Genomic DNA, 11,235 nt, shown 5'->3' on the forward strand with positions numbered 1-11,235 from the left:
CATCTGGGGAACTGGAAGGCCACAGATCTTCGAACGTGGGAGCCAGAGGGAGTCCAGGAAGCTTCCCGCCCACCCTGGCAAATAAGGAAACTGAGGCCTGGAGAAGGGAAGAGCCCGACCAGGGCCAGACAGTGGGTGCCAGAACTCGGCTCCCTGCTGCAGACCTGGACCCTCCATCAGGCCTCCGCTCGGGCTCTCCCTTAAACACACTCTGCTCCCACCCTGCACCCCGAGCCTCGGAAAACCTGAGTCACAGCTGGAATCGGGGACCAGGACGGGGAGTTTTCCTCCTCGATTCCAGGGGCCCCTGAACCTCCCTGACCTCGTCCCCTTTGGAAGGGAGGCAGGCCCCCAGCTCGCTGTTCTGGGGGAGCGCTGCAGGCCAGCCCTGTGTGTCCGTCTGTCCGCCCCGGGGGGCCGGTCCTGGGGACCTACCTCCCCCCCCCGCCCCCTCCCCCCCGCCCCCCGAGTCAAGGAGGAAATGCCCCATCTGGTGCTCCCCAGAGCTGGAGGGGCGCCTGGGGGAGTGCAAGCTGTGAGCGAGGGGGGACCGTGTGGGGCCAGCGCAGCCCCGCCCCTCCCCTGTCCCCACCCCAAAGCCGCCTAATGGAATCAAGCTGGCCCCGCGGCCGCGGGGCGGGAGGAAGGAGGCGGGGGCAGGGGGCGGGCGGCGCCGGGCCCGGAGCAGCGGCGGCAGCTGGCACTCCCCGACGCTCCACCTGGCGGGAGCACCCAGGCCTGCGTGCGCGGAGGGACGGGTGAGTCCCCGCGTCCCCTCGGCCCGGGAGCCTGGCGGTGGCCGGGGGTTCGGGGACGGGAGTGCCGGCGCGAGCACTTTGGGGCGCGTCTCTAAGTCCGCGCGCATTCGGAGGGTGCGTTGGAGGCCGCGCGCCCGCGGGACCTGCGCGACGGGCTGGCGTGGCGGAACGCGGGGGCGCCGTCGCGGTGTCCTGCGGGCGCTGCCGGGCCGGCGGGGCTGCGTGTGTGCGGTTGTGGCCTCCCCGCGGGGGATGTGTTCCCCACCAGTGGGCGCGGGGGCGGGCGGCCCAGGGTCAGCGGCGGGCTCGTGCGGACCGGCCTGTCCCGTCTGTGGGGGAGCCAGCGCGTGCCCGGGGGCCGGGTATGCGCTCTCGGGGCCGGACGGGCGGCCCGGCGTGGGGCTGTCGTGCGTCCTGTGTGCATCCGCGCCGGGGGGGGGGGGGCGTGCAAACTTTCTGGGGTGTCTGGGCGAATGTGTGTCCCCGCTGCTGTGCTTGTGCGTTGTAGTGTGTGTGTCTGCGTTGTGCGTCCGTATGTTGTGTGTCCGCGCTGCTGCTGCTGCTGCTCCGTGTGCCTGTGTCTTTTGAGCCTCAGGACTCCCTTTCCCTGTCCCGGCCTCCCTTCCAAGGGACCCAAGCCCCTGTCCTCGGCTGCCCCGGGGCCTGGGGCGGGGGCGCCTAGCGATTCAGTCGGACCCCTCCCCCAATAGCCACTAATTGAAGCCAGGTTTTTGCGGGCTGCCCCTCCCCCTCTGGCCACGAGTCTCTGGGTGGGGGTGGGGCAGTGACTCGCCTCCCAGCCTCAGGTACCCAGGCCCTAGGGGGGGATTTGCAGCACCCGTGGATGCCCCAGGCACAATTAAGGCCGAGCCCCAGTGAGATTGGCCCTGGAGGAGGCCCTGCTCCAAGCTGGGGGTCCTGCACCACCATGCGGCCCCCACTAATTAACTGATAACCTATTCCTCATCTGGCACTGCCGTGGACAATAGACCCGAGAGGTGGCCCTTATCCCCATCAAACAGATGGGGACACCGAGGCTCACAGAGGTGACATGCCCGACCCCGGGACACATAGCTGGGCAGTGAGCGGCCTCCTCTGGGGTGTTCGGACCCGCTTCCCTTCAGGGCTCTGCCTCAACTGGTTGTGTGATCCTGGGCAGGCCATTCCCAGCCTCGGGGGCGAATTTCCTCTTGGGTAAAATGACAGGGGTTGGCCTGACGCCAGCTCCCAATGGCCGGGAGCTGAGTTTCCGAGCCCCGGAAAAAAATGAGGACTCAGGAAGCTAGGCTCACCTTCTCCCAGAAAGGAGGTGGGGACGGCCGGCGGGCAGTGATCAGTTCAGAGCTGTCCAGGCCACGGTTCCCACTCTACAGAGGGGAAACTGAGGCCCAGAGAGGGCAGGGGCTCGTCGGATAGGGTCACACCTTGCTTTGAGGCCCGACCGGCTTCCCACACCGCCTGCACCTTTCCGGGGGAGCCAGGCTGTGGGGTGAGGGGGACCCGAGAGTCGGGGTCTCGGCCTTTAACGGCCAGTGATAGTCTGTGTGGCCTCTTTCCTTATCCTCTGTCCCTGACCCCAAGGTTCTGCGGGGGAGGGGAGCCCTTCCCTCTATCCAGCTGGGTGGGTGTGTGTGTGTGTGTGTGTGTGTGTGTGCGCGCGCGCGTGCGCGCGTGCATGCGTGTCTGCACGCGCATGCGCCCTGGATTCCTGGGTGGCCAGAGCTGAGATTTCACTCAACAGGGTAAAAAAGTTGATCATTTCCTCGGCGGGGGAGGTGGGGGGCAGTGAGCCAGTTTACACATCAGGTAAGGAAATCATTTTTAATCAGTTGCCTGCTTGGAGGATGTGGCCGCTAGTCCTGGGCTCTGCTGGGGTCGAAACGTGGCTGCTCTGGAGCCCGCCCTTTCCTGGGTGCTCTGTGCCAGCTGCCTTCTCCACGTTATCTCACCCGGTCCTTAGGGCCTGTGGTCACCTCCCCGCCGCCTGCCCACTGTACAGACGGGGAAAGTGAGGCCCGGAGGGATCGGACCACAGCGCTCGACCAGGTGGAGCCAGGGTTCCGGCCGCTTCGCTGCCGGCAGGCCCTCCCAGGACAGCCCCCTGGGCACCCCCCCGGGGGGTAGTAGTTGTGGTGAGAAGCTTCGCCGCCACCACGAAAGGTGTCTCTCAGGCAGGGAGGTGACTGGTGGACAGAGACCCCAGAGATCAAAGGTGTCCGTGGGGACCTTTGCTAACAAGTGCGCGGGGGCGGGGGGGTGCTGGGAAGGCCCTTGTTGCAGCGGACAAGTAGTGTCTCCCAGGGTGCCGGCTCGTTTCTGGGCCGGCCCGGGGCACATACGAGTGTGTGAGTGTGTGTGTGAGTGTGTAGTCTGAGTCACACAGAGGAAGGTTAACACCCCGGCTCTGACACTCCCCTCCGTGTGTCCCTGGGCGAGTCACTGTCGCCTGGGCCAGTCAGGCAGAGCCGGCAGGTGTTGGCCCCCAGGGCTGAACCGTAGGGTGGCTCTGGGGCGGGGCCCCCGGCAAAGGGGGCGGGGCTCCCCCCCCCCCGCCCCCCAGGGGAAAGCCCAGGGTCATCAGCTCATTATTCAAAACAAACCCCTGAACAGATTTGCCTCTTTTTATGCCCCGGAATTATCTTTTTTGTTCTCTTTTGTTTTGTTTTTGGCCACCGGAGGCAGTTTGTCCAAATTTATGCCGGTACAATTAATTTCCACTAACGATGCTTAATGGGGAGGCTTCGGGTCGTTAGGAAGAAGCCGCTCAAAGGCCTCACTCCCCGCACCCCCACACTTAACCCGGTACCCCTCAGCCGATTTCCGGAGCAGGACTTGGGGACCGGGCACTCGAGGGGACACGCAGTCGAGGTGCTGGGAACCTGACCTCCTCCTCCAGGCCAGGACCTTGCTCCGTGACCAGGGGCCTGCCCCTCGCCCTCTCTGGGCCCCTGTTCCCCATCTCAATCCCCTGAGACAGGGTGGCAGACAGGGCTTCCTAAGGCTTTTCTTCGGGCTTCTAGCCCCACCCAGTGCCAGGGGCCTGGGCCCTCTGTTGGGTCAGGAGGGGTTCTCGGGGCAGCCCATGAGGGGGCTGCAGAAAGGGGCTTCTGGGTTTGTCTGAGTTCCTAGCCCTCCTTGGGCTGGCTGGGAGAGTCCGTGTTTTAGGAGCTGGTCTCCTCTGTAAACCTAGGCCGTGCAGAATTTATTGGTCAGCCAGGCTGTCTGGGCTGGATGGGGTCTGGGGGTTCATGTCGGGAGCAGTCTTGCCGCAGGGGAGGAGGGAGGTGCGGGGTTCATCTGGTTCCCGTTTACGGGGGGCCGTAGGACTGGGGATCCCGCAGTCTCCAGCTTTGTCTCTGGCACAAGGGGTCCCGCCGCCCCCTCCCGGGCCTCCACGCCCTGCTTTGTGCCTTGAGGTGAGGGCTAGCCGTGTTCTTGGCATCCAGACCCTCTGCTGAGCTCAGGGAGTCTGGAAGCTTCACGGGACCCCAGAGTCACTGGGGGCTGCTGGGGAGGGTTCCCCAAAAGAGGAAGGGCTCACTCCCTCAGTGACTCTGTTTCTTACTTACTCAGCCTTACCATCATTTCTCCCTCCCTGCCTGGATCCGAACCCCTGCCCTCTCCTGGCAATGACTTAACCCCTCTGAGCCTCAGTTTTTCACACCTGCAAAATGGGGGTAATAATAGTACTTCTCCCATCGGGTGGGTCTCAGGAGTCAATGAAGTTCTGTGTCAGAAACTTAAAATAGGACCCGGCACATGGCAGGCAGTGGAAGGGGAAGTTATTATTCATTCGGCCCGGTCGGTCAAGAGACATTTATGGAGCACCTACTGTATACCAGACATGGTGTGAAACCCTGAGGGTGCCGAGATAAGTAAGATTCGGTCCCCGCCCTCCAGGACCTCAGAGTGGAGTGGGGTGACTCACCAGGGGTCCCTCTGGGATCTCAGAGTGAAGGAGGGGGCGGGCATGTCCCCCACGTATGGGCGGACGGGGTCCATTGTGTGGCGGGCAGGGGAAGCGGCCTTCTGGAACACGTGCTGTTTCCTGCGTCTGGCCGCAGTCCCCGAGACCCCGGCGTTCCACCCTGACCTGTCTCCCGCCTCGCTTCCCCGCAGGTCCTGGACAACATGGTTTCCGCCGTGGTCCCCAGGCTGCTCGTGTCACTGCTGCTTCTCCTCAGGGCCCTGCCCGCGGTGGCCTACTCCGTGCCCCTGCAGGCCGCCTTCCTGGAGGACACAGGGGGCAGCGGGGAGGCCGAGGGCTCATCGGCCTCCTCCCCGAGCCTCCCGCCCCCCCGGACCCCGGCCCTCAGCCCCACGTCGCTGGGGCCCCGGCCCACGCCCCTGGCGGGCCCCAGGCCCCCCACCAACTTCCTGGACGGGATCGTGGACTTCTTCCGCCAGTACGTGATGCTCATCGCCGTGGTGGGTTCCCTGGTGTTCCTGCTGATGTTCATCGTCTGCGCCGCCCTCATCACCCACCAGAAGCACAAGGCCTCGGCCTACTACCCCTCGTCTTTCCCCAAGAAGAAGTACGTGGACCAGAGTGACCGGGCCGGGGGCCCCCGCGCCTTCAGCGAGGTCCCCGACCGGGCTCCCGACGGCCGGTCCGAGGAAGCCCTGGATTCCTCCCAGCAGCTCCAGGCTGACATCCTTGCCGCCACCCAGAACCTCAGGTCCCCCGCCAGAGCTGCCCTGGGCGGTGGAGACGGAGCCAGGATGGAGGGCAAGTCGGAGGAAGACGAGAGTGGCGGCCGGGAGGGGGGCCAGGAAGCCCAGGGACGTGGGGTCCCGGTGGAGAAAGCCGAGGTGCCAGATGAGCCATGCGCGGTGGGGGCGGAGGAGGCCCTGGAGGCCGGCCAAGGCCAAGGCGAGTCAGAAGCGGCTCCTTCATCAGCCCAGGAAGCCAGAGGACCCGCTGGTCCCCCCGAGAGCCCCTGCGCTTGCGGTATCGCCCCCAAGGTCTAACAGGCCTCTGGGGCTGCTGGCCTTGACTGTCGGACCCCTAGTGGTCACCTCCATGGATGTGGGAAGGCCCTTGACCCTTTCCGCTCCCTGACACCCTCTCCTCAGCGCCCCCCCTGCCGCAAATCCCAGTGCGTCCCAACCCTGCAGTGGGCAGAGGTGCTGGTCTCCGGCCTACCCCGGGAAGCTCCCCCCCCCACCCCCATTCCAGGAACACTTGCCCCTGCAGCCCCAAAGGGCGGCACCCCAAACACAGCTCCTCCGGGGAGGGGGGGATGGGAAGGATCCCTGTTATATTCACGATAGCACGGCTGACGACATGGGCCATGTCCTTTGGGAAACATAGATCATGGGTCCCCTGTGACGGTGCGGACCTCGCCGGGGGTAGGAGAGAAAAGTCAGAATACCTAGGAGTTTTGGACCAGGCTGAATGGGACAAGGCCCCTGGGGGCGGGCGCAGTTAGAGCTACCGTAGACGTGGGCCTGATGAATCGGGAAGCTTCCGGGGGCCCGTGCGCACATCGCGACATGTCCCTAAATGAGCATTTCCAAAGCCTCGTTCCCTGCGGTGCTCTGTGGAAAAAGGATTTTGGGGTCCGATGAGTTGAGGAAACACTGCCTCTCTGTTCCCCGCACCCCCCCCCTTAGGGCACCCCAGGGCTCTGCAAATACTCCAGTAAAGGCCCCGGTTGGAAACCGGTTGGTCTGTCTCAAACTGCTTTTGACCACAGGGTTTTTTTTTTTTTGTCGTCGTCGTTGTTATTTTACGGTTATAGAATAACATCTTGCAGAGCACACTCTGGAAATCAGTGCCCCAGATGTTCCTGAAGGTGCCCCCCAGTTTGTGGTTGGTCCAGGGTGAGGGCTACGGGGTCTGGGGGTGCTCGGGTCCCCTCAATTCTGCCAAGCATCTCTGCCCGGGGACGAATTGCTCATCCTGTCACTGCCACCCGCATGGGATGAATGCATCCAAACTTTCTTGTCAGGCCCCCGAAGCTGGGGGGGGCTGTGTGCGAGGGGGCCCCACTCTGGGGGAGACTGAGAAGGTGGGGGCGGTTTCCAACACCCAGCCTGGAGCGGGGGGGCCCTGCCCCCCTCCACGTGGTTCACGTGCATTGTCTGGCAGCCTGTGCCCACAGCATTCTTTAGCTTTCGACAAGGGAGACTGAGCTCCGTCCTGATCTGGGGAGGCTCTGGGGGGTGCTCTTCCTCAGCCCTTCATCTGGGCCCCCCCCCCCAACCTCTGCACAATTTTTTAGGTGCTGAGATGTAGCAGACCAGCACAATAAACCTTTATTCTCGCCCGAGTGTCGCTGGTTTTCTGCAGGGCGGGTTGGGGGTGGGGGGGGGGATGAGTCTAATGGTGGGGGTGGGGGGTGGAGCCTTTCTTCTGGGCTGTTCCATGGGGTGAGGCAGCTTTCTGGGGGAGATACGGCGGGCGGGCTGAATGAGCAGGTTCCCCATGGGAAGGGGGTGGGAGTTCTTGCCCCCAAGACTGGGCACCAGCCCTGGGCTCGCGGCCGCACAGACCCAGCCGGCTTCTGTGAGCAGGTCTGCTAGTTACTGTGGCTGTTGGAGAGCCACCCCCCTCCTTTCCCTGGAAATATGAGCAGTAGAGACACTACCAGCCGACGTTTCGGTCTCCCATCCTCTGGCAGAGTGGCCGAGGACTAGAGTCGGTCTCATGGCCAGCGCCATGGTCACCGCACCCTTGGCCTGGGGTGGGAGGCAGCCCTAGCCTTTGTCTCCTCACCGCCAGGCTCTTCCTTGCCTTTGATGGCATGTTCCTGCTGCCACTGCGCCACCCCCCCCCCCCCCCCCCCCGGAGCAGCCAGCTGGAATCCAGATGTGGCTGGGCTGGGAGCACGTGCCGGATCCCCGGGGTGATGGGGGCAGGGAGGCCATCCCCCACCCCCCCACCAGCCCCTCTCCTCCGCTGACCCCACATCCCTTCAGAGGGGCGCCGGGTTTGGGTTTCATAACACACAATGGCCTCTGTCTCGCGCAGTGGGGAAGGGCCCTCCCTCTCTCAGCCCAGACAGGCTCCCGCCCAAGAATGTAGGGAAAATCCAATATGGATGCCTGCATGCTATGTGGCTCTGACCAAGTCACTCAACCTCTCTGTGTGTGACAGGCTCTCTCCTTGCTCCTGAGCTCCTGCGGGGTCCTAGGCGATTGGGTAGGGCTGGGGTAAGACAGAAGTAGATGTTAGAGATCCCTGGAGAGCAGGCAGGGATGAGTTTTCCAACCAGCGGCTCTGTGGTCAACGGCTCCCCCATTAATCGTCAACTGGAGCTGCCACAGGACACGTAATGTGTGGCCTTAGTTATGGCCTGTGTCTCCCGGGAGTGATGGGGGTGAGGATTAAGGAGGTAGTTTGAGTCCCAGTGCAGAAGTCAACCTCCCTCTTCCCTCTGAGCTTTTACAGCTACTATTCCCTCTGCCTATGACACCCTTCCCCCCCCCACTTGTCTTGCTAACTCCGCCTCCTTCTTTACCTTCCAGCTTAGATGTCACCTTTCCTGACAGCACCCTCCCCCCGCCCAGCCTTTCTTTCACAGTCCCCTGGGCTCAATGCTAATAATAATTGCTTATAGTTAATGAGCACCTGTACCTACCAGGCAGTGCTCTAAGCACTGAACATCATTTGCTTATTGGGACTCTCAAGCCTATGAGATAGACACTGCTGTTATTCCCATTTCACAGATGAGGAAACTGAGGTCCACAGAGGTGATGTCAGGTGCCCGGGTCACACAGCCGGGATTCCAGCCTCGTAGTCTGATTCTAGAGTGAATCGGTAAATGGGCTCTACAGCTTTTTTGGTGAATGAATGAATGAACGAATGAGGCCCTGGGGGAGGAGAGAGCAAGGCCCCACTTCTGCTTAGAGCCCCTCCAGTGTGCTCCCACATCTTTGCTGGCGTTACCAGCAAGGCCTCTCTTGTGGGCACACATCTGGCCAGGCACCAGCAGAGGGCGGGCTGTGGAGCAGACAGTGGTTGGGGGCATGTGTGGGTTGGGTCCAGGAGAGGGGGAAAATGGGGCTTGAGGGTGGGGGTGGGCCGTTCCCCTGTTCCCAGGGATCCAGGAATCTGCCAGGGCCCGAACAGGCCGCCACTGTCCCGGGGCTTATAAAACCGCACAGCTGCCCCCAGGCTGGGAGTCTGTCTGGGGGCTGGGCTTGCTGCCGCTGCTGTATCGAGAGAGGGGGAGGGACAGCAAAACCACCCCAAGATACGGCCCCCAGCTCAGTGTGGGGATGGGGGCTGCTGGCGCAGTGTGGTGGGGGTGGGGGCGGGGCTGCTGGAGAGCCCTCGTCCCCAGGCCCTGCGTTTCTCCGACCAGCCCGAGGGTCTGGGTAACCCCTGGCTGGGGGTCGTGTCCAGGCAAGAGCGGGAGGGGCAGAAGTGCCATCTTCCAGGGGCTCTGCCCTGGGTGCATCATCTGTAATCTTCTTGGGGTGATTAAGGAGGTTTGGGCCCCTAGGATGAGATCTGCCTGTGTCCATGCCACCTCCGTCCTTTCTCGGCCGTGTGGCCTCGGCCATCTGGGCTTTCGTTTCCATGTGTATGAAGAGGAGATGATCCTGCCCTACCCGGCAGGGGTCTCAACCTGCACATGGAGATTATCTGAGAGCCTTTTAAAATCATAACCCCACTCAGGCCCCACTCAGATTTTTTTGTTTTAAGGTTTTTTTTATATGTTGATTTATTTTTGAGAGAGAGAGTGCAAGCGCCTGAGCAGGGGAGAGGTAGAGGGGGGGGTGGGGACAGATGATCCGAAGCAGGCTCCTCGCTGACAGCAGGGAGCCTGATGTGGGGCTCGAACTCACGAACAAGGAGATCATGACCTGAGCCGAAGTCAGATGCTCCACTGACCGAGCCAGCCAGGCGTCCCCCGACCCAGACCAATGAAATCAGAGTGTCTGAGGGTGTGGCTGGGCAACTGGCTCTGCCTGCGGGTCTGTCCCCAGTGTCTCCCCAGCACTCCGGGCACACAGTAGGTGCTCCGTGTGTGCACACAGGTGCACGCGTATAAGGCTGAAGGAAGGCACACGTGAGCATCCATCACACCATTTAACCCTCACCACACTCCCCACAGAGAGACGAGCAACATCATCGCCTCCCTTTTACAGACGAGGAAGCGGAGGGTGAAGAGGCTTGTCCTGTGTCACACGGACAGGCGTAGCTGGGATTTGAACCGTCCGTCTGACTCCTCAATCCAGGGTCCTCAGCCCTGAGCCTCCTACTTCATCTTAGAACTCGCTTGTGGGCCCAGAAGCTGAGCCCTTCTGATGCTGGGCTGGGGAATCCTGTTTTGTGTCCGTTGCATTTCATCGTGGGTCCCCAGTCCTTGTTTTAACGCCACCCTACCCCTGGGGTGTTGACGGTGACTGGCCAGTGCCGTGGGTCCTGCCTGTCTTGGTTCTCATTCCTAGAGGTTTGGAATCATTGAGTCTGCCCCCAAGGGGATCCATCAGCTTTCCGGGTTCCAAGGTGGCCAAGAAGCAACTGCCAGGGTCATCGACTTTTCGTTTTCCAACCGCAACTCTTTAATGAGCACCTACTGTGTGCCAGGTACCGAGGACACTCCATTGGCACAACAGACCTGAGGCTATATTCTAGGGGAGGAGGTGAAAATGCTTAACCGACTGAGCCACCCAGGCACCCCGGGGAGGAGATGAAAATGACTCAAAGAATCCTCTAGGTGCGACCACAATGGTTAATAACAGGAATGGCCGCCATTTACAAATGGACTGTTACACGCGTCTCTGGCGCTTTACTGATACATGTTCATTCTTGCCGGTTTGCAGAGGTATAACTGACGCACGATAAAATGCACATTTTTTAAAACGTGCAATTTGATAATTTTGACATAGGTGTAGGTGTATACTCTTAAAGCCATCACCACAATCAGGGTAATGGACATATCCGTCACCTCTGAAAGTTTCTTCATACCCCTTTGTGGTCTCTGCTGACCGCTTCTCCCCACCTCAATCCCTAGACAGCTATTGATCTGTTTATGTCACTAGGATCCATTTCTGTTTTCTGGAATTTTCTATAAATGGAACCATATACTCTTATTTTCTTTATTTTTGATTTTATTATTTTTTGTAGAGAGAGAAATTGTGCATGATCTGGGGGGAGGGGCAGAGGGAGAGAGAGAGAACCCACCCTCAGCGTGGAGCCCAACTTGGGACTCGATCCCGTGACCCTGGGATCGTGACCTGAGCCGAAATCGACAGTTGGATGCTCAACGGACTGAGCCACCCAGGTGCCCCAGTACTCCCCTGCTTTTTATTGCTGAGTAGTATTCCCTCGTATGGATGTACTATAATTTGTTTATCCGTTCACCTGCTGATGGACGTTTGGGTGGTTTTCCAGCTTTTGGCTATTACAAATAAAGCTGCTAGGAACTCCTTGTGTATTCTATTCCTTCTTTACAGCCTTTTATTTTTTTAATTTTTTTTTTTAAGTTTATTTATTTTTGGGACAGAGAGAGACAGAGCA

At 61.0% G+C, this 11,235-nt stretch overlaps 1 protein-coding gene across 2 annotated transcripts; it reads left to right on the forward strand.

The window, feature by feature from the left end:
- The first annotated feature begins 649 nt into the window (after positions 1 to 649).
- Positions 650 to 7,030, forward strand: TMEM119 (transmembrane protein 119). Of its 2 annotated transcripts, none has more exons than XM_040443655.1 (2): positions 650 to 758; positions 4,878 to 7,030. In XM_040443655.1, the coding sequence occupies exon 2, from the start codon at positions 4,890 to 4,892 to the stop codon at positions 5,727 to 5,729; it is 840 nt and encodes a 279-aa protein (XP_040299589.1). In that variant the 5' UTR covers positions 650 to 758; positions 4,878 to 4,889; the 3' UTR covers positions 5,730 to 7,030. The 2 variants fall into 2 exon arrangements, with proteins under 2 accessions (XP_040299589.1, XP_040299590.1); XM_040443656.1 differs by lacking the exon at positions 650 to 758 and adding an exon at positions 2,498 to 2,564.
- Positions 7,031 to 11,235: the final 4,205 nt, after the last annotated feature.

The sequence above is a fragment of the Herpailurus yagouaroundi genome, unplaced genomic scaffold (genome assembly GCF_014898765.1).
Source record: "Herpailurus yagouaroundi ecotype Mexico unplaced genomic scaffold, PumYag 191, whole genome shotgun sequence".
Lineage (NCBI taxonomy): Eukaryota > Metazoa > Chordata > Mammalia > Carnivora > Felidae > Herpailurus > Herpailurus yagouaroundi.